Source organism: Clinocottus analis, unplaced genomic scaffold (assembly GCF_023055335.1).
Source record: "Clinocottus analis isolate CAN_PGR_092001 unplaced genomic scaffold, fCliAna1.0.p SCAF_20, whole genome shotgun sequence".
Lineage (NCBI taxonomy): Eukaryota > Metazoa > Chordata > Actinopteri > Perciformes > Cottidae > Clinocottus > Clinocottus analis.
Genome location: NW_027175932.1, coordinates 13,781,183 through 13,806,607, shown reverse-complemented (window position 1 = coordinate 13,806,607; position 25,425 = coordinate 13,781,183). Strand labels below are relative to the sequence as shown.

Sequence of the window (25,425 nt, the reverse complement as noted above, 5' to 3'; positions counted from 1 at the left end):
GTGGATGTGAAGGTGGCTGATGATCAGATGTTGGGTCACAGTATTGAATCTCTAACAGCTCACCTGTGGATGCTGCTGCTGCTGTAGAGAGCATGACATGAACGCTGCGCTTCCCCCTCCCGGCCGCACACTGACCCGCTCCATTAGAACCACTTCAGGTGAAGTTTTGTTTGTGTACTTTTCAGGAACAGATTGCTTATCTGGTTTGTGAATCCTGAAAGCCCTCTGGCAAGATTAAGTGCTTTTACGTAATTGTGTTTTCTCTACGCACAAGGTCAGGGAATATGGGAGCCTTGAGTCCGATCTAAATAGTTTCTCCCTCCTTTTTAATGACTTGACAGTATTCTTTAAAACTTGTCAATTTTTTCATTGATTTTTCCATCTGTGACGCAGTTAAAAATAAAGGTTTTGCCAGGTTAATTTCTGCGACTTTTTTCCCTCTTCATCTGTCAAAACAGGTGGAAAACAAATAGTCTTTTTTATTGTCAGGATCATTTGCTGTTGTAATACTCATTTTGGCCACAAGAGGCTGAAGTGCACCCCCCATATTTTATAATACGACTCAAAGCGCTCATGTTTTCTTCCAAGTGAGTTTTTAATTTCTCCATGCTCCCTAAACAAAAGGGAAATATGTTGTGTGTTACTGAGCAACGTGAACAAGAATTATTAATTTAAATGACATAATCCTACCAGCAATAATCCTATATTGTGTATCAGGGCCAACAAAGGGTCTAAAAGTGAAACAAAATGAAATAGAAGAGCAGAATCTATTACTTAATGTAAGAAGCATAATTACAGCTTCACTCAGCCTCTTGTGGCTAAAATGAGTATTACAACAACGGCTCACAAAAGCTTTTATCACTTGCTTGTTTCAGAAAAGTGTTTCCAGCTCGTTAAAGGTTGGAGGTGTTCGTTGTATCCCAGGACTCGCTTCACGGCGCCTAATCAATCATCCGTTCGGCCTCGCCTTCGATCAATCTCCTGCCCGCTTGTGCTTCCCATAGGCTGCCGTGGAAAATCGCCTTCACATGACAGCTGCCACGTTGCTTGGGTTTTTTCTCTCCCGTGAAAGGCTCATTTGACACGTCGGTGCTGATGTTGTTGGGCTTTTTGTTGCAGTGAGGTCGTTGGCATGGGGCTCCATTCACGCCCTGATCGGCTGGAATGGCTTTTGGTTTGATTTGTGATGCACCTGCTAAGCCTCTCTGGGTCCTCCATCTCTGTCGCTGACTCACGCTGCTCGTCCGACACGCACAATCTGTGATTAAAACCCTGTTTGTCTGAGAGGCAGCGTGCGTCCTTTAGTCTGCTAAATCCTTCTTTTGTCCCTCCTCTCCCTCTCTGATCGTCTACAGAGGACCATAACGTTAGGTGCTGGCGACCGGCAAGTCATCCAGACGCCCATCGATGACTCTCTTCCCGTCAGCGGCAGCACCGTGGCCCAGCTCTTCAGACAGCTTGGTACGCTTATAAATATGTGGTTCGTTACAAATCAGGTTTTTCATTTACGTGTGAACTTGGTGAATACAACTTTCTACCCTAATGAACATCAGATTGTGTAAAATGTTGTATATTTCACTAACTGAGTCCTGCACTTTAGTTCCATCCCCATTTTTATGCTATTAAAAAAAAAGAAAGAAATAATCACATACATTATTGATCATTTTAAAGAATTTCCAGAACTGCATTGAAAGCTTGCTACTCGTCCAATCAGTAAGAGAGGACGTAAACCCTAAATGTTGAGTCAGGCTCTTTAGTTTACTGCCGGTCTGAATGTGCTTTGTGTCCTGGACTCTGTGTGACGTCCTCTCCTCCCTCAGGTATAATCAACGTCTTGTACCTGTTCTGTGCCGCTCTGACGGAGCACAAGATCCTGTTCCTGTCCAGCAGCTACCAGAGGCTAACGGACGCCTGCCGGGGTCTGCTGGCCATCATGTTCCCCCTCAAATACAGGTGTGGCATCCACTCCTGCGTCTCTCCGCCATGTCTCTCGATGTTTCTCTGGCTTAGTCTCAGGAGTCACACGCGTGAAGCTGAACCTGGTTGCTGTTTGTCTCCCTCAGCTTCACCTACGTTCCCATCCTGCCAGGGAAACTGCTGGAGGTCCTGAGCACCCCCACGCCCTTCATCATCGGTGTCAATTCATTCTTCCGCTCGGAGACTCAGGAGCTGGTGGGTTCCCGTCACTGCAGCGCGATTACACCAGCCTGACAATGCCGCTGTAGATCTGTGAACTCTGCTGGAGTACGCTGTCTCCAAACAGCACGTCTGGTTCTACATTCTTGTTTTAGATATTTAGTCTGGAATATTTCCTGATGACGTCGTACATCATCAATTAATGTTTTAAGGGGTCCAGTTACTATGAAACAGAACCAACAAGTGCTTTTCTTTATCATTTCAACTCACATTTAAAGTAGGATCCTTTTAACTTGGAGACATTTGACTTATCTAGAAAACAAATATCTGACTTAACCTTAAATTCAATAAGCTTTAGCCCAATTAACTTATGGCTTACGTTGCAAGTTCAATAAAACAAGACAAAGCTTTCAGCGGCTCATTTTTCTATTTTGGACCATTTAACTTATTTTTTGGTGCTTCCTGTCCAGGAGAGAAACGACCTCGTCACTGTCCTTCCAGTATTTCTTGAATGGAGTCAGTAGGACAAAAAATGTCTGGAGGACAAAAAATGGCACGACAACGCGCAAACAGCCAGCGTCATTTAAATACCCAACATGCACTGGGTGCAAGACTGTGGGAACACCTGCTGCCAGCTTCCAGCTGTTGGAGGAAACGTGATTTTTTAAAAAGGCAATATTGATGTTAAAAGTTGAAGGTATCGCTCCGTAGTTAACCAACGTTCTCCCTAAAGAAAGACCAGAAGGACTTTTAAAACTCAGAGGAGCCCAAAATGATCTATTGTATAATCCCATCATAAACTGAGCTCATCTAACTATTTGATCTATTTGATCACGATGGAGAGAATGTTCCTTGTAAACTCTCACTGACCCTTTCAGCAGCGGTTCATCCAAGCTGCTCCTGCCTTACCTAAAGAGGCTCTTTACAGGCCCCGCCAGGATAAATGATACCAAAATATACAAGACCATAATTACCATCCGGATTACAAGATCAGAGAAAACCTTTGATATTGTCTTAATTAAAGCTTGATGAAGGTGTAATGAACCGTTAGAGACGTCCCGCGTCACAACGAGACTCTGTTTCGTACAGTAGTCGCATGCTTGTCATCACCGTGCCAGCAATCAGAGGTCAGAGGTTATCGTTAGTCCCGCCCCCCACCACCCGCCGTCTGCACTGAGATCTGACTGTTCTGTTGCTTGATACCAACGTCCTGTAATGAGCAGCCGCTGACAGAGACCACTTTGTACGCGTTATCAACAGTCTGGTTCGCTGAGATGAAATGTGTGTGTGTGTGTGTGTGTGTGTGTGTGTGTGTGTGTGTGTGTGTGTTCACAGCTGGATGTCATCATCGCCGACCTGGACGGCGGCACCGTGACCATCCCCGAGTGCGTCCACATCTCCCTGCTGCCAGAGCCGCTCCTCCAGCAGACCCAGACCGTGCTCTCCATGGTAAGAACTGCAGCCCTAAACTCTGTGTGCGCACACACACACACACACACACAGTCACACACAATTCAATTTAGTTTATTTTATAAAGCCCAAAATCACAAATACAAATTTGCCTCAGAGGGCTTTACAGTCTGTACACAGGACATCCCTGTCCCAGGACCTCACATCGGACCAGGAAAAACTCCCCAAATACAGACAGTAAAAACCCTTTCACAGGGAAGAAAGGGAAGAAATGTTCAAGAGAGCAACAGAGGAGCATCCCTCTCCCCAGATGAATAGAATAAATAGATGACCAGAATGAATAACGTAACACACATTTGATAAATATGGCAGAAATTATTTATATTATGAGCAGTATACGTATTCACCACGATCCAAACAGTCCATGTCAGCAGAAGGACGTAGGGAGCAGGGCCGTGGTAGGATCACACACACACACACACACACACACACACACACACACACACACACACACACACACTATCTACCTAGTACCTTTCCAGCCCTGCACCTTTGTGTTCATATCGAGTCATATCTCATCATTCCAGCTCATATTGAGCCTGCGGTTTCAGCCTCTTCCAGTATTACATAGCCAGCCCTGTTTTTTTTCTACGTGTGTCAACAAATGATTTCTCACCTTTCTTATGATCTTAATCAATGGTGAATGTATTTCCTGCTTCCCTTTTGTTGCGTCTGTTAACTGTGTGCACGTGTCTTAACAAATGTGGGCTGATACCGTAAAGCGGTAAACCGGTTGTTTCACATATGCGGATCACAATTGAGCTGCAGCAGGAAATCACACTGTTTGAATAATTTACTGGATGAACTGTTTATTGCAGTCGCGTGTCAACACAAACTATTGTTCTGCTTGTCTGGAACTTGGATAATGTTTGATTTATTGATTTATCTCAGATACAGTTTTCACCGTTGCAGACTTGTGAACAGTCCGCCGAGCAAACTAACAAGGGTGACACTGTTTGTTTTACTGAGTTTTTACAGGGCTTATAAAAAGCATTCACTCCCTGCAGCTTCTTCACGGTTGATTATTTTACTGCATTGATATGCAGTGGATGCAATTTGGATTTTACGACACCGATTACCAGAAAACAAGATGAAGAGTCTGCAGCCCAGCCAGCAGCCCCGTGAGCTAAATGCTCACTCAGATGTTTCAGTGCTGCCAACGTGCTGCTAACGTGCCGCTAATGTGGCGCCAACGTGCTGCCAACGTGCCGCCAACGTGCCACAACGTGCCGCTAACGTGCCGCCGACGTGCTGCCAACGTGCTGCCAACGTGCCGCTTACGTGCCACCAACGTGCCGCTAACGTGCCGCCGACGTGCCGCCAACGTGCTGCTAGCGTGCCGCTAACGTGCCGCTAACGTGCCGCTAACATGCCGCTAACGTGCCGCTAACGTGCCGCTAACGTGCCGCTAACGTGCCGCTAACGTGCTGGCACTCTTTAATGTCATGGTGAAGGCAAATCTTCACAAAGCCCAAACATAAAGCTCAAACTACACAGAAGTGGATTATTAACATGTCCATGACCTGGACATTGACACTTTTTAAAGACAAGTCTCCTTGTTGTGCAGAGCTGATCAAACTCTAATAGATATGCTTTTGTCTTTTATATTTATTTGAAAAAAGGTTCTCATTTTTCTTTTCATTGGGGTAAAAGAAACAGAGTCCTAAATCACAGAAACTCAATGTTGTACAACATGAAAACCTTAAAGCTAAAAACCAGCTACTTAAAACCAAATCCGTTCAGGCCAAACACTGTGAGTCCACCTCTCGATGAAGCGGAAGACTTCCAGCGACCTTGATGGCGTTGACGCGTGGTGTGGGTGTGTTCCGATGGCGGGTCATCGCTCCCTGGATGGCGCGATTTGTTTGCTGTCATTTGCGATTGCAGTCACGTTTAAAAACCCGATGATTCACTTTACTGGATTCCTGTCTCTGGCTGGTGTGTTTCTGGTAAAAGAGAGGCGGGTTGTCCCTCTGCTGGTTGATTGGCGCTGAGGTTGTTTTTTCTTTGGAGATGTGAGGTCATCGAGTCAGAGGGTGGGATGTGTTTATTTGGGAGAGGCTGGAGCTCCAACTTCACTCCACTCTGTATTTGGATGCAGCGAGGAGCCCCGAGATCAGCAAATCAAACGTGCTCTTCCCACAGACTGTCTCCGTGTTTAAAATACTTTGTGTTGTAAGCAGTGCATCGGCCAGCTTTTGTTGCTTTAACAAAATCGAAGACGAAGTCTCTCTCTCTGTCGCTGTCGCTCTCTCTCTCTCTTTCTATGTCTCTCTGTCGCTGTCGCTCTCTCTCTTTATGTCTCTCTCTCTATGTCTCTCTCTCTCTCTCTCTCTCTCTCTCTCTCTCTCTCTCTCTCTCTCTCTCTCTCTCTCTCTCTATGTCTCTCTCTCTCTAAGTCTCTCTCTCTCTCTCTCTGTCGCTGTCGCTCTCTCTCTCTCTTTCTATCGCTGTCGCTGTCTCTCTCTCTCTCTCTCTCTTTATGTCTCTCTCTCTCTCTCTCTATGTCTCTCTCTCTCTCTCTCTCTCTCTCTATGTCTCTCTCTCTCTAAGTCTCTCTCTCTCTCTCTCTCTCTTTCTCTCTCTCTCTCTCTCTGTCTGCAGACGCAGAGAGAAGTAAGAGAGTCTTTGTCTTTCTGTCGACACTAAGCTGATGAAAGTGTCTTGTCCTGTAAAAGGCATTGCGCCGTTAGCATTTTGTCTGGATTGTGAACTTGTAGACGTTGACAGATTGCTGGAGATGTTTTGCGTGTGGACCGCTTGACCCCGTCACAAGCTTCTTTATCTTAATTATATCCGTTTTATCTTTCGATGTATCTATTCTGATGTCCTGTGTCTTCGCATCCGTTCAAAGTGTGAGACAAAGTGACCTTTTTTGGAGTTTTGTTTGTAATTTATGATTATGTCATCACACGGATAGAAGGCATCTTGTAATTTAGGTCTTCAATGAATGGAAAAGAAATGAAGGATAGAATACCCTGAAGGATCAGTGACGCAGTTTTTAAACTACCATGCATTAAGAAATATAGTGTACAATCCCGGCAGCACTTATTGTTGCAGTGTGTCAAAGTCCTCCAGCAGACGCTGAACCTGGACACACTGACCGGGCCACCGCTCAATGCCCGAGATGACTTCATGGCTTCTACCCCGGAGACACTTGTGTGTTGTTGTGTTTTGGAGCGTTCCTCTTCATGGCGTCTAACCCAAAGACACTTGTGTGTTGTTGTGTTGCGGTCCTTGCTCTGCATGGACGGAGCGACAGCTGGAGAAGTGGAAGGGAAGTTCCCCCGGTCATGGCCGGTGTGTACAGACGCCAACGCGGACTTACGCAAACCCCACAAGAGTCAGCCAAGTCCAATCAGCTCGTACAGAGAGCTAGGGCTGCTGGGAAACTGATCTGGAGGTCGGTTGAAGGTCGTTGGAGCCGCAGATTGTTGGGCAGCAACCGTGAATCGAGGGCTTAGCTGCTGTGCTCTCCTTCCACTCAGCTGATTGAGTTTATGTAAGGGCCCGAGACCAAAGGACGTTTCCAAGGTAGAGTTCCCTCTCCAAAGGTTTAGTTTTCCTTAAAGCTTTGATGGCACCAACAGTATTTAGACGCATCTCGTCAAGTTAATAGTGTGTTTTTAAGAAATTGACTCCATTCAAAGGCATTAAAAGGCTCAAATAATAACTGTCCCGACCATACCTGGCAGGTTTCTGCAGGTCTTGACTCAGTCACTGAGGCTTCAACCAGCCCGCTACAGCAGAGCCGCTATGAGGTGCAGGGAGACAGTGACTGATGGCGGCTTTGTGTTTGTTGTGTGTAGGTTTTGGATCCGGAGCTGGAAATTGCTGACCACGCCTTTCCTCCTCTCTCCACGCAACCCTCCGCGCTCAAGATCCAGGTAATAAAACAGCTTTCTCACAGGAAAGTCCATTTGTATGGAGGTTTTTATAACATTCATTCTCTTTATTATATTTATGGGAAGGAATTAACCAAATTAAAAAAGTTGGTCCTCTTTAAATGTAGCTTGTAACATAACATTTTTTAATAGCCGGCATGATGAATTACTGCAATCTGAGATGCCGGTAAACTATTGTTGCAGCCAAACTGCTCGCACCCTCACCCATAACTGTTGTGTATGGTGGTCAGATACACTCTTGCTGCTCTGAGGCCTATTGTCGAACCAGCAGGGTGGAGTTTACTCTTTATTCTAGTTGGCATGAAAAGGGTGTTAAAAGGTCAAAAATGTAACTGGATTTAATCTGCGGGTCCGGGACGCTTGACGTTTCCCAGACCCCGTGTCCAGTTCAGTTCCTCACTCCATTATTCCTTCAGTTTGTGTGTGTGTGTGTGTGTGTGTGTGTGTGTGTACTTTAACTTGACTGTGTGTTCCAGGACAAGGAGATCCGGGGAGTCTTCCTGTGGCTGTTCGCTCAGCTCTTCCAGGGCTATCGCTGGTGTTTACACATCATCCGCATTCACCCAGAACCGGTGATCCGCTTCCATAAGGTCAGTAAAGAACCAACCAATCAGCTGCGTGCTCTAACGAGAGAACGAGAGCGGCCGCAGTGAGAGGTCGGCATCAGGTCAGTGTGACGTGTGTTTCCCGCAGGCCGCCTTCCTGGGTCAGAGGTCGCTGACGGAGGACGACTTCCTCATGAAGGTGTTGGACGGCATGGCGTTCGCGGGCTTCGTGTCGGAGCGAGGGCCGCCTTACAGAGCCACCGACCTGTTCGATGACGTGAGTCTGTCGGCGCCGTGCGCGCAGCGAGACGCCCCCGCACAGCGAGAGCGGCTGGGATATTAAAGGTAACCTTCTTTGTCCCGTTTCCACAGCTGGTGGCCAATCACGTGGAGCGGATACGGCAAGAGGAGACCTGTCCGCACAAAGTCATGAACCACGTCAAGGAGCTGGCGGAGCTGCTCTTCAGAAACGTATGTTGATGAACTGATGACAGATGGCATTTCTCACTGATCGCCCTTCACTTGCCCCTTATTCTGCTGGTTTCCTGTTAGTCCTGCTATATTCTCATCAGTTTCCGCTGGTGAGACTCTTTCTTTCTTTCCCTTTTTATATCGTTAGTGTTGTTTCGGTCAGAAATCTTTTAAAGTCAATTTGAACTCGCTCCTACATTATATAGGAAGCTCACTTCTTATCTATCTTCATCCATGTGTGGGATGTTTTTCAAGTGAGTTATTTGATTTACGACCCGTCTTGATGTGTTTCCTGCGTCTCTAATAACTACTACTATGAGACATATCCTCCTTTTTTATAGCTCTGTTTCTGTTCAGTCGCTCCTCTGCTTTCCTTATCTCACTCCCTCAGTTTTCCACATTGACCCTCTTCTTCATCCTCTCCCCGTCTCTCCCCTCTAGGAGAACCCTTACCCCGCCGTTGCGATGCACAAAGTCCAGCGGCCGTCGGAAAACAGCCAGAACGCTGCACAGAAACAGTCTCCGTTCCCCTCGCTGGACGACGTGGTGGTGCAGCTCTTCATCGACCACGCCGCCGCCAAGCTCAAGACGGCGCCTCCTGTGGTCAAGGCGGAGGTCAAGGGCATGGTGCCATCGGGGCCCCCACTGGGTGAGCTGGGGAAAGGGCTGAGAAGGAGTTGTTTTGATGCCTGTGTTGGTAATTTGTTCAACTCCAGGTCTTAAAAGGGTTTGGATCATTTGAAATATAAGGTGCTAAACACTTGACAAAAGTTTCTTGCAAGGCAAACGAGTGTCGGTGCTTCAACACCCTCACTTCCCCCTGCAGCTTCCTGTGTGAACTTTTCCCTCCCGACAGTCGGTCTCACAGTGTGTGTTTAATGGGGTTGAGCTCGGTGTGGCAGTGATGGACGAGCGTCTGATCTCTTCTCCCGCGTCTCCACAGGAGACATCGTGGACAGGAACGGCCACGTGATGGCCAACAGCGCCCGCAGGCTGGAGGTCGTCCGGAACTGCATCACATACATCTTCGAGAACAAGATGCTGGAGGCCAAGAAGGTAAGAGCCCATCTCTGACTCCCTCCATTTCAGTGAACTCTGACCAACTGCATACCTACTTTCAAAATGTGTAATCTGTCCTAATGGTGTCCTGCTGGTTTGCTTTTTGTGAAGCTGTTGTCCTCATCTCCTCTGTCCAGTTAATGCCAGCTGTGCTGCGGGCGTTGAAAGGTCGGGCAGCTCGGGTTTGTTTGACCCAGGAGCTCAATCAGCACGTCCTGCAGAACCGAGCTGTGCTGGACGACCAGCAGTTTGACTACATTGTCCGAATGATGAATTGCACCTTACAGGTGAGTCTGCAAATACTAGAATATGACTGGAATCAAAAGTATAGCGCACACACAAAAAGACACATCATTCGTTTGCTTCCCTATTTCTGTCCAGGACTGCTCACATATAGATGAGCAAGGCATTGCAGCTGCTCTCCTCCCACTGGTCACAGCCTTCTGCAGAGTAAGTTCAACACCAGCATCATCAAAGTCAAGTTACCCAAATTCAGCCTCAACAACAGCAAAGAACCCAGTCAGCCATTAAACATCAGCGATCTCTTGTCGTGGTTTTACATTTGACTGAGTGAGGGGGTTTTGTGGTGAGACACATCTGAATGTCATTCCAAGTGGCGTGAACGTCTCTCCCTGTGTTTTGCCTGACAGAAAATGGGCGCGGGCATCACTCAGTTTGCCTACAGCTGTGTTCAGGAGCACATGGTGTGGGCCACCATGCAGTTCTGGGAAGCCATGTTCTACAGCGACGTCCAGAACCACATCAGAGCTCTGTACCTGGAGACAGATGAAGGGGAGCAGCAGAACAACCATGTAAGCACGAAGAAGCCCCCCGCAGCAAGAAGTTTCCTTTTTGGTTAGAAATGATGAGTCACTAACGAGCCTCTGATTGGTTCTCCGAGCAGCAGGACGGGTTGAGCGACGGGAGGAAAATCAGCGCGCTGGAGCTGGCGTCGGAGCAGAGCCGGCTGTGGCCGACGCTCAGCAAGGAGATGCAGACGGAGCGCGTGCAGAAGGAGGAGAGCACGGTGTTCAGCCAGGCCATCCACTACGCCAACAGGATGAGCTACCTGCTGCTGCCGCTGGACACCAGCAAGAACCGGCTGCTGAGGACCACCGGCCTGGGAGACGTGGAGAGCGTCAGCAACAGCTACGTCACCAACAGGTACGGCCAGATGCTCTAATAAAGGCAATAAAAACGCTAAAATGATCTTTAAAAAGAAGGGATCAGTGTTGAAAAAGACAAGGATGAATCTATCCAGGTAGTCCTGTAAAGGATAAGTATAGACTCACTTTCTCACAGTACAGTTAAAGTCACTATAACCTGATTATGTCACGATTCTGCAAATGTTTGCGCAAATAAATCTAATAAAATAATCACATTGACGTTGAAATCAGCGATCGTTGCTCCCGTTATTTCAGACAAAACGGTTTCAAAACCAATTTCACTGGAAAGTTGATTTGTTGTTTAATATATTGTATTGTAGATTTTATACATGCATTTGTTTTTTATCTTAAAATTAAGTGTAGCAGGAAATTCAAAACTTTATTTTGGAACTTATCAAATATAGCATGCTCTGATGGATGTGTGTGTGTATGTGTGTTTAGTTTTTGTAACACTAAGCTTTAGTTTATATCTCTTTATGAGAATCTGTTCCCACGTTCATCAATCACACCTCCAGCAGTAGAGGTGGCTGGAGGGTGTGGTGGTGGTTTCATTCAAACACTTCCTCTCCATCAGCAGGACGCTCAGCTCAGACTCTGCTCTGATCCCACTGAACAAGAGCGTCCACTGCACCTGTATTTATTCCTCCTGTGTTTATTCCTCCTGTAGTATTGCGGGCAGCATGGCGGAGAGCTACGACACGGAGAGCGGCTTCGAGGACGCCGAGAGCTCCGACGTGGCGAACTCGGTGGTGCGCTTCATCAACCGCTTCGTGGACAAAGTGTGTAACGAGAGCGGCGTGACCAACGAGCACCTGAAGGCCCTCCACACCATGATACCAGGTGTGAGGCCCGGCACCCGCCACACTCACCGATCTCCTCCTCGTAGAGCGTCAAACCAAACTGTTCTCCGTCTTCATGCTTCTGTCCGTTTCTCTCCAGACATCGTTCAGATGCACATCGAGACGCTGGACGCAGTCCACAGGGAGAGCAAGCGGCTGCCTCCGATCCAAAAGGTAACCAATTCCTATTTTTACGTTTCGCTGGACAAAGGCCACGCAGACACCCGGCCAGCCCCGCCCACTCCCTTCTCCACCAATCCCTGCAGCACAGGCTCACAGTGTCACAGCAGGTACGTCTGTCCGTCAGAGGCAGAAACACCCTCCCGCCCGCCCCCGACTCGCAAGCACGCTCGAGCAGTGCATGCTGGGTAGACCGCTCTGCCTTGTTGTGCCGTTTGGTTTCTCCGAGGCCCCGTCGAGCCGAGTGCCTTCAGTCTGAAGGGTGCTGTTGGTCCTGCGTGCGGTGTGTCGGTGGCTACGCCGGGCTTAACCTGACATGTTTCGTCCTTCCACTAAAGACTTGTGCTCTTGGCCCCTCCCCCTCTTCTCCACCGCGCTTTTCCTCCTCGCATCTGATCTCACAATGTCCCGTCAGCACTCTTTTTGTTGTGAAGTCAGAATCCGTTCAGCTCGTGGATATGAGATTGTGATCTGAGCAGAAAAACACACATTTGAGTGCAGGCATTGAAGTCTCTGCAGTTAAATGCCTCCAGAGGAAACTCCGCCCTATTTTACTGCAGCTGGAGGGACACGTGTGTGGCAGTAGGTGTTGTGTAACAGGTTACCAGAGTTGTAATTCATTTCCGATCCGAGGTGGAGTTCCTTGGGAAGCTCTCTGGGCCCCGCTAGGGGGGACAGGAAGAGATAAAAAGGTCCTGAGTACAAAGCCAGCGCCACCTTTCATACTTTTGGTATTCAGCAACCCACAGAGGCCTCTGTGAACGAGCCCCTGTGAACGAGCCCCTGTGAACGAGCCCCAGTGAACGAGCCCCTGTGGACGAGCCTCAGTGAACGAGCCCCTGTGAACGAGCCTCCCTCTGTGAACGAGCCTCCCTCTGTGAACGAGCCTCCCTCTGTGAACGAGCCCCTGTGGACGAGCCCCAGTGAACGAGCCCCAGTGAACGAGCCCCAGTGAACGAGCCCCAGTGAACGAGCCCCAGTGGACGAGCCCCAGTGGACGAGCCCCTGTGAACGAGCCCCAGTGGACGAGCCCCAGTGGACGAGCCCCAGTGAACGAGCCCCAGTGGACGAGCCCCAGTGAACGAGCCCCAGTGAACGAGCCCCAGTGGACGAGCCCCTGTGGACGAGCCCCAGTGGACGAGCCCCTGTGGACGAGCCCCTGTGGACGAGCCCCAGTGAACGAGCCCCAGTGGACGAGCCCCTGTGGACGAGCCCCAGTGAACGAGCCTCTGTGAACGAGCCCCAGTGGACGAGCCCCTGTGAACAAGCCCCAGTGGACGAGCCCCTGTGGACGAGCCCCTGTGGACGAGCCCCAGTGAACGAGCCTCGGCTCCTCTGGGAACTCGACAGTCCTTGATTTGTACGAAATACCAAAATGAACATCCCATCGAGTAAACACACCCAAATGAATATTATTATACAGTCTCTGTATTTATCTTTTTGTGTATCGTTTGTTACATCCTCTCTGCCAAGATCCCACCGATCCCAGATCGTGTTGTGTGTTACGCAACGATCATTTCAACAGAACTAAACTTCACAAACATCATCCAGCCAGTAACCTCAGCATGGTTGTGAACGCATGAGATTTTGATGAGTGCAGTGGTTGGCTTTGAAACATAAATATATGTATTATATATACTGTCTGCACAATAACTTATGTGTTGTTGTATAATCCAAGTGTCTCATTTAATAAGAGCAGCATGTTTGACGGTTTTATCTGAATCATCTTCAAAGGCCTGGAAGAGTAAACAGTATTTAACTATGGAGGGAGGATTTTTTAAATGTATTTTTTGAACTACTCCTGACCTGTTAGATTCCTTGTGGGGACCTTTAACCACAGAACTAAATGAACACTATCAGGATCATTTTAGTGCAGCTGTATTATCCTGCCAAAATAAACTTCTACACAAGGTTCCCACTGACAGAACAGGCGGGTTTGAGGGATTTTACTGTCAGAGATTAGAGGGAACTCTATGACAAATTGTCAGCTTCATTATTTGCTCATTTGCTCTGGAAATCAGACTGTTTGTCAAATATTTGGCCAAAGAATCTTGATGACTGATCTCCCTCCTCTCCTTCTGCCTCTGCCAGCCCAAGCTGCTGAGGCCGACGCTGTTGCCCGGGGAGGAGCTGGTGATGGACGGCATGCGGGTCCACTTGATCCCCGACGGCCGCGAGGAGGCCACGGGGCTGATGGGAGGTCCGCCTCTGCTGCCTGCCGAGGGCGCCATCTTCCTCACCAACTACCGGCTCATCTTCAAGGGCACGCCCAACGACCCGCTGGGTGAGCGTGACACACACACACACACACACACACACACACACGCACACAGCTGTGAAGGCCTCCATGGCGGCTCTGTGTCAGGTCTGCGGGTCCTCTAAGTCTAAATCTTTCTTTTTCTCCGCGTGTCCGTGTCCTGCAGTGGGTGAGCAGGTGGTGACGCGCTCGTTCCCCATCGCCTCTCTGACGAAGGAGAAGAGGATCTCAGTCACTTTACCCATGGACCAGTTTGTCCAGGAGGGGCTCCAGCTCCGCTCCTGCACCTTCCAGGTAACACTCACACCTTCACCTCCCGTCGCTGATGTCCCGCTCTCGTACTCACTTCCCAGGTTTCACCCGCTCTCTCCCGTCTGCCCCCGCAGCTGATGAAGATCGCGTTCGACGAGGAGGTCGCGTCCGACCTGGCCGAGGTTTTCAGGAAGCACATGCACAAGCTGCGCTATCCTCAGCACGTCCAGGGAACCTTCGCCTTCACCGTGGGCCAGTGCGGGAAGATGGTGGTGGAACACAAGACCAAGGACAAGAACCAGTCGCTCAAGTAAGCAGCCCTCCGTGTAGAAAACAGGTTTTCACCCCAGTAACTCACTGATGATGCTGCACATCAGCTGCATTTACAGCTGCCCCGACTGTTGCCTTTGCCAGGTTATTCATTTGCACCTCAAGCTCAAGAATGTGCATCCGAGATGTCAGCTGGCTAAAGGTCATGAACAGTCAGTGTGATAAAGCCAAAGGCTTTTTTACATCAAGTGTGTTTGGAGTTGTTTTAACGGCTTATGCTTCCAGATCTCATCCGTCAAACTTTATTTAAGGTTGAGATCGAGTGTATCAATTAAACATCAAATGTATCTTTAAAAAAAACATACAATATCAATTGTGATTGTTACAATAATACGATATAATGAAGCATTTTAATAATTATATGATATAACACGAGTCATGCAATCAAGTTAAAACAAGTCAAAGCTCAACTCAAAAGGATTTGACTACATTGGAAGCAGAGTACAGCTTCAAACAACACAGCATACATGAGAATACATCTGGTATGTGTTGAAGGAGAAACACAAAATAAGTTGTTAGGGTCAGTCTGTCTTCATCTCTATTCTTTGCTGATGTCACTGCAGATGTGCACAAAGCACGAGCAGCATCAGTTTGTAAACAGGAGCCGGTTCCCTTGTGAGCAGCAGGGTTTCTTTTGCAGTTACAGGAACTGGATTATTCTAAACGGCTGCACGTCATGTGACGCCTCATCGTGCGCAGTGTGAAAACGTGCTCGTGTCTGCAGGAGTGAGTTCACACTGGCTGCATCCTGTCACCTTCATCTGAGATCATGAATGTGATGCATTGAGAAAAGAAAGGCTGTTATGTTGTTGGTGTTAGAGTGGCTCGAGGAGTAATACTCCTGTGGTGTTATACATTTCTGTATGAATATAATATTTTGGTGAGTACCCCCGCTGAAGCCACAGCTTCCTTTCTGGGTCATTTTTTATTTGTCACTTCTTTCTCTTTACTCAAAGTCTCACCTATCAACTCTCATCCCCCCCCGCCCCCACCCACACACACACACACACACACACACTCCTTGAGAATGAAAGGAGCACGGAAAAAGCACTTGAATATGTAATTAGTGGAAAATCAGCGGTGTGTTGCGTAACGTTCCCCTCTGTCTTCGTCAGGACACTTTCCAAAAACCTGGTGAAGAGTGCCAAGAGGACCATCGGCCGGCAGTACGTGACCAGGAAGAAGTACTCTCCCCCCACCTGGGAGAACCGGAGCAGCTTCCAGTCGGAGATGGACGAGGATGAAATCTCAAGTAATCTTTACACTTCACGCTCTCTGTCAGACCGCCGTTCCTTCGTCTTTTACATCGTTGTGCAGCGACGTCACCAAAACGTCAGGAATAGCTCAGTTCTCCGTGTCTTGTGCCTCAGTTTCAGAGGAAGTGGACCAGAGCTCGCTCACGCTCTCCTCCACCATCCGCTCGTCCGACCGGCAGACCATGAGCAACGTGGTGGAGCGCGCCTGTTGCCGCGACTACCAGCGGCTGGGCCTGGGCACGCTCAGCAGCAGCCTGACGCGCTCGAAAAACGAGCCGTTCCGCATCTCGACCGTCAACCGCATGTACACCGTCTGCAGGAGGTGAGAGCCGCCGGAGGACACGCACACAGACGAGCGGTTGTTTCTGCCAGTGCTTAACACACAGAGTGTGTGTGTGTGTGTGTGTGTGTGTGTGTGTGTGTGTGTGTGTGTGTGTGTGTGTGTGTGTGTGTGTGTGTGTGTGTGTGTGTGTGTGTGTGTGTGTGTGTGTGTGTGTGTGTGTGTCACAGCTACCCGGGTCTGCTGATTGTGCCTCAGAGCATCCCAGACACGACCATCCAGAGAATCTGCCGCTGCTACCGGCAGAATCGCTTCCCCGTGGTTTGCTGGAGGAATCCGCGAACCAAGGCCGTCCTGCTGCGATCCGCAGGCCTCCACGCCAAGGGGGTGGTGGGCTTCTTCAAGTCCCCCAATGCCCCGGCTTCAGGTAAACAGAAAACAAACCCAAATCGGCACCTTGTTGTCTAATTGTGTGCTGAAGCTTCTTTTATTCCTGGGGAATGTTGCCGGGTATTTGTCGGTCCTCACTGGTCCTTTAGCGGTTAGCCGCCTCGACTCTTAACTCAGAGCTCCTCCGGTGTAGGAGTGATCCGTAGTCAGAGGTGCAGGAGTCAGAGGTCATGGCAAGCTGTTACTCTGACCCGAGCAGTCCAGATATTACCTGGAAAAGATGCTAGAGATCAAGAGATAAGATGCTTTCTTTGCATCTTGTATCTTTCCCTAGAGAAAGCTCTTTCGCGAAACACAATGTAGCGGTAACACAAGACGTCTCACAGCGTGAACGGTTGGTTCTTTTCTCTCCTCTGTGCAGGGCCCTCGCAGGCCGACTCCACCAGTCTGGAGCAGGAGAAATACCTGCAGGCCATCATCAGCTCCATGCCTTCTTACAGCGAGAGCAGCGGCAGGAACACACTCAGCGGCTTCACCTCCACTCATATGAGCACCTCCGGTGGGTGGACACACACACACACACACACACACACACACACACACACACACACACACGCACACACACACACACACGTGTTACTTGTCACTGGACTGTGGGGTTACACGGCTGACGGGTTTCCTTTGTCTACAGACTCCTCAGACAAGCTGAGGCAGCCCAAGATTGGCGCTCTGATGAAGCAGGTGATGGGCACCAAGGAGGACGTCCCGGGAACCTTCAGCAGAGGAGGTGAGACACGTGTGTGTGTGTGTGTGTGTGTGTGTGTGTGTGTGTGTGTGAGTGTGTCTCCGTCCAACGTTGCTGCTATAGTTTTTTTGTTAGCTTTAGTCGGTTGCAGTTCCTGGTTTCAGAACAAAATGTGTGAATTGTGTAAAGTTGTAACTGAAACCGGGACTGTACGACAAGGAGGATGATGAATGAATGAATGAATGTGTGTGTGAAACCATCCTCCATTGTGTGGTGTTGTTGGTTAACTGGCCATCTCTGTCGTTTGACCTCAGCTCTGGGTCAAAGGGCGAAAGTCATCTCTCTCTCTCAGCCCAAAGTGTCTGGCAAGGCCAGGAACCCTCCTAGAGGTACAGTAGGCCACGCCCCCACCCTCATCCCTCCACTCCTCTCTAACCAGATCAGATCTCTCTAACAGTAGTGTGTTTGCTGTGGGTCCTGATGGCGTGCTGCCTGTGCGTCCTAACGGTCTGCTGTCCGTGCATGCTGCTGCTGCAGCTCTGCTGTCTGACGTCTTGTCTGTCGTTTCCTGTTTGATTCTTTCCTCTGTTGAATGTCAGCAGAGTCGACGTCATAATGTAGCCGTCGCTGAGCTAGACGTAGCGAGCTGGGCTGGTACTTGTCATTTCTCCCTCGTTTACCGGCATGGCTATCAGTAGCTGAGGACGTTAAACACGTCAGTGTGTTTTACAGGATCATTCCGATCTTTTAATGTCTGTTTAAAGTGGACAAGACCTCCACGTAAGCGCTTGATGATTCTTCTGAAGACTCCACTTGACTCTGTGTGTGTGTGTGTGTGTGTGTGTTCATCGCAGGTAAATGGGGCAGCATCCGGGGCAGCGGGCGACTAAGTGCCTACAACCCAGACGTGGGGACGCGTCTGGCAGCGAAGGAGTCAGCGCAGCCCAACGGAGGGCCGAGCGAGGCGCTGTTTCTCCGCCAGCAGAAGGCCTACCTCTACATCATCGGAGACAAGGCCCAGCTCAAGGTAGGGACACGCTGATGTCGAGAGGGCCAGCTGTGATTAAGGGCTGGAAAGAGATCACCGGTATTGACCGCGCCGCTGTCGCAACTTCAGGGCGGGAAGCAGGACACGTTCCAGCAGTGGGAGGTGGTTCCCATCGAGGTGTGCGACGTGCGGCAGGTGAAGAACAGCTTCAAGAAGCTGATGAAGGCCTGCGTGCCCAGCTCCTCGACCTCTGACCCCAACATGAGCTTCCTGCGCTGCCTGGAGGAGTCGGAGTGGATCGCTCTGGTTCGTACGCCCCGCTTCAGTGCATGCACCGCTCATTCTGTGACCCTCGGGCGTTGTGCTTACCGTGTGTGTGCGTGTGTGTGCAGCTACACAGGGTGCTGCAGGTGTCGGTGCTGGTGGTGGAGCTCCTGGACACGGGCTCGTCGGTCATGGTCAGCCTCGAGGACGGCTGGGACGTCACCACGCAGGTTTGACTCTTGCGCAGAAGCCCCGCCTTCGTTGCTGAAAACTTGGAGCGGCGCTCGAGTGACGTGGCGCTCTGTGTGTGTGTGTGTGTGTGTGTGTGTGTGTGTGTGTGTGTGTGTGTAGGTGGTGTCTCTGGTGCAGCTGCTGTCCGATCCGTACTACCGAACGTTCGACGGCTTCCGGCTGCTCGTGGAGAAGGAGTGGCTGTCGTTCGGCCACCGGTTCAGCCACCGCGGAGCGCAGACGCTGGGCAGCCAGAGCAGCGGCTTCACGCCCGTCTTCCTGCAGTTCCTGGACTGCGTACACCAGGTGGGTCTGCAGCGCCGCGTGGGAGGCTTCGGCTGTTTATTCCTCAGCTGAAATGCTGCTGTTTTAATAAGAGGGAGGTCAGAGGTCAGAAGGACCGTATCTTTACTGATTCATTGATGCGATGCAAAAGATATTTACTAACATCTAAGAACGCAGGAAGATCAGAACCTGGCTAATAATAACGGTAGATTTAAATATTATTATAGTTAACTGCTCTTTGATTCATCAGTCCACGCATTAGGATACAAAATGAGCAACACACAAAAGACAATCAGAGTTTCTGTGTCTCGTTTCAATGCTGTGTGTGTCTTTCTCTGTACGTCCCACTTTGCTTCCTGTTTTGCCGATCAGTGACGTGGGTTCGGCCTCTTATCACACGCAGGAAGTGCGGCTTCATGTCGCTTGGTGGCCCCTGCTGTCCGACACGTCGGACGCTCGCTGTCCGACCTGCGTGCACAGCCAACGTAGCACCCTTGTAAAGGATAGGAAGAGAGACAGGATGTGAAGCTCACACGGTCAACAGGGTGATAGAGGTGTTAGTCCCGCCCCCCCCCCAGAGCTGATTGGCTAGATTGCTTTTCCATCTAGAAAAAGCTGTTTCATGTCATGATGCGAGTCAGGAGACTGGAACTATACCGAGTGAATGCAAAGGTCTGGACCCAGGCGACTGGTAGTTCATGGATGTATAAATAATGTGTGTGTCCACACGAGCATCTATGCAGTCTGAACCGTGTCCTCGTCCCTTTTGGGCCCTTTTGGGCCCTTTTGACCTTTGAATCCCCTTCCCTCCACCCTCAGATCCACCTGCAGTTCCCCATGGAGTTTGAGTTCAGTCAGTACTACCTGAAGTTCTTGGCCTACCACTACGTGTCCAACCGCTTCCGCACCTTCCTGCTCGACTCCGACTACGAACGCATCGAGCTGGGTGAGAACACGTCAGAGTCTCTGAAAGGCTGTCGTTTGGTCTCCAGTAACAGTAATAGAGGCAGTTTCTGTGTTCCTGACGAGCCGTGCGTGTGTGTGTGTGTGTGTGTGTGTGTGTGTGTGTGTGTGTGTGTGTGTGTGTGTGTGTGTGTGTGTGTGTGTGTGTGTGTGTGTGTGTGTGTGTGTGTAGGAGTGCTGTATGAGGAGAAAGGAGAGAGGAAAAGCCCTCAGGTGTGCAAGTCCGTGTGGGACTACATTGACCGACTAAACAAGAAAACGCCCGTCTTCTACAACTACATGTTCTCTCCTGAGGACGAGGAGGTGAGAGCGCTCACTCTGAGCAGTTTTAATGTTCTGTAACTGTAGCAGGGAGTCATGGTGGAATTAGCTAGTTTCCATTTCATGCAATAAGTTTGTTCAATGACCGTCACGGAGACTCGCCCCTCTGACGCGAGGCTTCGTGTTCCAGGTTCTGCGGCCGTACACCTTCAACTCCAACCTGAAGGTGTGGGACTTCTACATGGAGGAGACTCTGTCGGAGGGGCCGTCCTACGACTGGGAGCTGAGAGGCCGGCAGGAGCGCGCGGCGGAGGAGACGCCCGACAAAGCCGACAGCGGCGGGCCCAAGTCGCAGCGGCACGTCGTGTGGCCGTGCTACGACAGCCTGAGCAAGGCGGTGCCCGACGCCATCACCAAGCTGCTGCAGGACCTGCAGAGCCTGGAGGCGGAGCTCGGGCAGACGTCGGAGAAGTGGAAGGACACGTGGGATAAAATGAAGACGGCGCAGAGGAGCGAGACCAAACTAGAAAGCAAGGTGAGAACAAGGGGTTGGTTTATAACCCGAAATACAGTCGACGTTCTGCGGTGTTGTGTTCAGAGGAGCAGCCGGTGAATAACAACTGCACCGACAACGCCCAGCTCTCTGACCGCCGCAGATATCTTTTCGGCCTGGAGGAAGCGCTGCACTCTGTTGTGGACTTTCACCGACAAATCCTGATTCCTTATGGTGTAAATACTGCTCACGTATACGTACACACATCATGTCAATGTGCCCTTCATGATGCGACATCTTGAACATAATAAACAGGAAGAGATTTCATACAACAGAACATTAGATGAACGCTGTGAGTGTAAACCTCAACCTGATGATCTGACTCCTCGCATGTCTCGTTCCTGACATCTGGTGGTGAAAAAGCAGAATGCAGGTTGTAAACTAGAGGCTCATACTTTGCTGTTTGTATGTTTTGGATCATAATCGAGCCCCTTCTCAGCACCGCTGTTCACGCTGTTGTTAAAGCAGACTGGAGGACTTGTCTACTTCCTGCTTCCCAGCACGCCATAGTTTTTAGTTTTCCATAACGTCCATCCAAACCCTCACGAAACCGCTTCCCCGTCTCGTCCTCAGCCGTCGTTCTCCAGCTCCTTGCTGATGTCGTCCAACCTGAGCCACCAGCGGCGTTCTCAGGGCGTCTACCTGCAGGAGAGCGCCGGCGGCTCCTCCATCAACCTGGCCCTGGACTGCGAGGCCAGCGCCACCTCCACGCCCGTCGCCGGCCGCCCGAGCACCAGCACGCTGTACAGCCAGTTCCAGAGCACGGAGAGCGAGAACAGGTCGGTACCCGCTGGGGGAGGGATCTCCTCTTTTAGGAACGCCTGTTGGTGGACACCAGTTTGGCCACGGGTGTCTAAAACGTCCCATAACGTGTCCAACATGTCTTCATCTTTGCTTGTGACTGTTCTCCCATCAGGAGTTTCGAAGGCATCCTGTTTAAGAAAGGGGCGTTGTTGAAACCATGGAAACCACGGTGGTTTGTGCTGGACAAGACCAAGCATCAGGTACGTCCTTGGGAAGGAAATGACAGCTGAAGAGCAAAAGGTAAACGTCTTAACCTTAACGTCCCCGTCCCCCCCAGCTGAGATACTACGAGACCCGGCAGGACAAGGAGTGCAAAGGGGTGATCGAGCTGGCCGACGTGGAGTCCGTCATCCCAGGAACGCCCGCCATGGGAGCGCCGAAAAACATCGAGGAGAAAGCTTTCTTTGATGTAAGTCCCCCTTCACGTGGTGCGCTCGTTTCTTTGAAGCTCGGTCTTCAAGAAAACCGTGGAACGCGTCCACCTCAAGGAGACGTCAGGTTCCAGGAATAGTCCAACAGTCCAAGATATTAAAACGTTATTCAGTAACCGTCCATGTGTTTCAACAAGCCGGTTAGATTATGAGACGGATGCTAAAGTGCCTGATGCCTTGCTCAGCAAGGCCGTTTGCTTTACTTTTGGTCAGTGTGTTCTGCCAGCATGTTCATTCACGTGCGCAGGTTGCTGTAACTCCTGTCTTTCCCGCCGTCTTCCAGCTCAAGACGACCAAGCGAGTGTACAACTTCTGCGCCCAGGACAGCCTGAACGCTCAGCTGTGGATGGACAGCGTGCAGAGCTGCCTGTCGGACGCCTAGAGAGGAGGCGGGACTCTTAAGGAGCGATGCGCCAGGACCGGGCCCGTCCAGGACGGGGGGGCGGGAGGATCGGGCCCTCTCACCCACTTGAGCTCCGTGCTGTTCGCCAGCGTCGAACTAATAACATTGTGTCACCACGTTTCAGTGTTTTTGTTATATAAAAAGAATATCGAAAAAAAAAAAAGTACAAAAAAGAACCACTCACTGTCGTCTCGCCGAGTCGATGCGGTCTGACCACTACGTGCGCTGGATTGCCGCGTGCACGTACAGACTTTATTGGAGCATGTTGCATTTCTGTGACTTCCTGCGGCTTGGACCGGCGTCAGGATCTGACCCCGCCCCTTTACTGAAACCCCGCTCGCCCCTTTTAAAGACACGGAGGACCAAAACGAGCCGAGGACCCCGAACGCTGACGGCTCTCCTCCCCTCACTGCCCGACGTCAGCCCGCTAGAGGAAGCAGCTCTTAGACTGACGGTGCAGCCGAGGGGGCGGGGCTCCTCAACGGTTTATGAAGGATTTCTTTTTCTTTCTTTTTTAAATCTCACATTTTTACCAGAGAGAGATCAACGCTCAGGCGATGACATTATATATACATACATACTTATATATATATATATACTGTGAAAGCCGTGAATCCGTGTCATAGATCAAAGCAGGAGTCTGTCAGGTATTGAGTGTCTGTGAATCGGTCGCTGAGAGTGTTTACAAAGTAGACCCCCCCCCCCCCTCCCCCACTAAGCTAAACTGCTCTTCACCCGTGTGTTTTAGTCAGTAACGACCACTATTAACGCTCAGAAGTTGTTTTTTTTAAGGGATGCTGAAGGAAACAGGAGGGATTTATTTTGTAGCGATATCTATTTAAAAAAAAAAATGTCTAGAAGGAGATCTGGAAGTTCAAGTGGAGGGATACTAAAGAGCGGAGTGATACTGAGCGGTGAGTTCCAGTGGTTTTCAACCGAGGTCTTATTCCTATGATGAATTGAGCATTTAGTTTGCTTTTGAGTAGTATACTGCACACTAGATGTATATGTAGCCACAGAAATGTACCTCCGAGATTAGCTATGGAGCTAGCCTTAAGCTAAGTTGGTAAAGAGGCAGCCAGCTAGCGTACCAGCTGCGTGGTCACTGTGGTTAAAGAACAGACCGCGGCTCGGTTGCCCTGAAAGTAGATCCCCACGCCGTTAGCTCCAGAAGCTAATCCTGGAGCTACTTGTTTGTTTACTTTTGTCTGGACTCTGAGGCGAGTGTGCGATTAAATTCAACTTCATCTGGAAAACATCGGCCTTTCGTGAGCTAAGAAAAAAATAATATTTTCATCTTTGTGTCATTTTTAGTGCTCATAATGTCTTTTTTTAAAAATTTTATTCAGCTTCACCTGTGTGAGAGTTTACGTGTAACTGTGGAAACACGACTCGAGTCGTGTAATTTTCCTTTCAAGGACCTGTGACGTGGAAAATCTCTCACACACACACACACACACACACACACACACACACACACACGCCTCACGCTCAAGGGCCTCGGACATGGCTCAGAGCTCCGCCCCCTGTGTCTGTCAGCTGCAGGGACACGTACGGTCAGCTGAAGGTTCAAACATTAGGCCACTTTTTATTTTGTTACTGGTTTGTCCTCCTCTTTCTCTCACACACACACACACACACACACACACACACACACACACACACACACACACACACACACACACACACACACACACACACACCACTCTGACCCTCACTTGTTAACACAAACCCTGCTATGTAAAATACGGTTCTACTGCTGTCTCTTGTTGAACTTCAAATTTGAAATTGTAGATTTTTTGTGTCTAATAACTCCTTTGTATATACTACTCCAGATTTGTATGTAACGTTTATGGTAGTAATTTATTTAACTTGTCTCCTCAGTAAGAAAGTTCCTCAAGCACCACTTTATTTTTAAATTAGGAATTCAATGTGCCATTTGTTAATTTCTGTATTGTGACTAATGCTTTTTCTTTTTAAATGTACAAGTAAACCCCTCAATGTTTTTTTGTATTTTTATTTTTTTAAACACGGTTGTCCTTACGCAATCCCAACCGTTACAGCCAGAGTGGAGACGCTGTGTTTAGTGGACGGGGAATCTGACGGTGTTGCTCTGCAACAGTGATGGGATGTTCTGGATGTAGCCTACAGTCACAATGAGTGTGGACGGAGGGAGTTCTGCTGGGTTCTGCTGGGTTCTGCTGGGTTCTGCTGCTAGCGTAGTGGACCCCCTTTATGTTCATGGACTAGTCGGTGACTGGACGAGTGTCCATCGTAAAAAATGGAGTTAAAATGCACGGTGGAGCACAAAAGTAGTTTAGAGATTGTTTAATATGTATTCTGTGAGTTGATTACGTTATTGGGAATGAATTGTTCACCCTCTGGTTGAAAGTTTGAATCACCTGAGTGATGTCACGGTGTACTTCATCACACATGGAGAGCTGCCATTGGGCATCACGGGAGCTTTTTCACTTGCTTTTTTATATCTGACCAACAGTCGAAGAGATTTTTTTTACTACATTGATGACAAATTAAATTTCAGTAGATTTTAATTTGCCGATTTAAAGCAGCATTTTTTTTATCACCATCGTACCAACAGGACAGAGTTCAGTCCATGAACAGTAAAGCTCCAGTCCTCAGCCAACATTATGACCATCACTAGGTTTCAGGTCCTGTGGGCCTCTTAAAGGAACAGATGGACCAAAGTGACAGCAGGAGCCTCTGCAGCTGTAGCAGCAGCAGTTCCCTCTGTAGCAGCAGCAGCAGCAGCAGCAGGACCCTCTGCAGCTGCAGCAGGAAACTTTGCAGCAGCAGCAGGACCCTCTGTAGCAGCAGCAGCAGGACCCGCTGCAGCTGCAGCAGCAGCAGCAGGACCCTCTGCAGCTGCAGCAGCAGGACCCTCTGCAGCAGCAGCAGCAGCAGCAGCAGGACCCTCTGTAGCAGCAGCAGGAAACTTTGCTG

General features: G+C 49.6%; 1 protein-coding gene across 3 annotated transcripts in view; it reads left to right on the top strand.

Moving 5' to 3' along the window:
* Positions 1-25,212, top strand: part of sbf1 (SET binding factor 1) — a 49,662-nt gene extending 24,450 nt beyond the window's left edge. For 2 of the 3 annotated variants that reach the window (XM_068586125.1, XM_068586124.1), the window contains 36 exons: positions 1,356-1,461; positions 1,821-1,953; positions 2,064-2,172; positions 3,472-3,585; positions 7,416-7,493; positions 7,988-8,101; positions 8,205-8,333; positions 8,429-8,527; positions 8,969-9,176; positions 9,471-9,583; positions 9,724-9,873; positions 9,968-10,036; positions 10,237-10,398; positions 10,491-10,750; positions 11,420-11,592; positions 11,692-11,765; positions 13,863-14,055; positions 14,195-14,322; positions 14,415-14,590; positions 15,726-15,862; positions 15,981-16,188; positions 16,377-16,573; positions 16,958-17,095; positions 17,228-17,323; positions 17,596-17,670; positions 18,136-18,308; positions 18,399-18,575; positions 18,662-18,763; positions 18,885-19,070; positions 19,869-19,995; positions 20,185-20,315; positions 20,464-20,808; positions 21,400-21,605; positions 21,743-21,830; positions 21,908-22,039; positions 22,345-25,212. In XM_068586125.1, the coding sequence (XP_068442226.1) occupies positions 1,356-1,461; positions 1,821-1,953; positions 2,064-2,172; positions 3,472-3,585; positions 7,416-7,493; positions 7,988-8,101; positions 8,205-8,333; positions 8,429-8,527; positions 8,969-9,176; positions 9,471-9,583; positions 9,724-9,873; positions 9,968-10,036; positions 10,237-10,398; positions 10,491-10,750; positions 11,420-11,592; positions 11,692-11,765; positions 13,863-14,055; positions 14,195-14,322; positions 14,415-14,590; positions 15,726-15,862; positions 15,981-16,188; positions 16,377-16,573; positions 16,958-17,095; positions 17,228-17,323; positions 17,596-17,670; positions 18,136-18,308; positions 18,399-18,575; positions 18,662-18,763; positions 18,885-19,070; positions 19,869-19,995; positions 20,185-20,315; positions 20,464-20,808; positions 21,400-21,605; positions 21,743-21,830; positions 21,908-22,039; positions 22,345-22,443 (5,205 nt within the window). In that variant the 3' untranslated portion in view covers positions 22,444-25,212. The remainder of the gene's footprint in view (positions 1-1,355; positions 1,462-1,820; positions 1,954-2,063; positions 2,173-3,471; positions 3,586-7,415; positions 7,494-7,987; positions 8,102-8,204; positions 8,334-8,428; positions 8,528-8,968; positions 9,177-9,470; positions 9,584-9,723; positions 9,874-9,967; positions 10,037-10,236; positions 10,399-10,490; positions 10,751-11,419; positions 11,593-11,691; positions 11,766-13,862; positions 14,056-14,194; positions 14,323-14,414; positions 14,591-15,725; positions 15,863-15,980; positions 16,189-16,376; positions 16,574-16,957; positions 17,096-17,227; positions 17,324-17,595; positions 17,671-18,135; positions 18,309-18,398; positions 18,576-18,661; positions 18,764-18,884; positions 19,071-19,868; positions 19,996-20,184; positions 20,316-20,463; positions 20,809-21,399; positions 21,606-21,742; positions 21,831-21,907; positions 22,040-22,344) is intronic. The other variant, XM_068586126.1, reaches the window with a different exon arrangement.
* Positions 25,213-25,425: the final 213 nt, after the last annotated feature.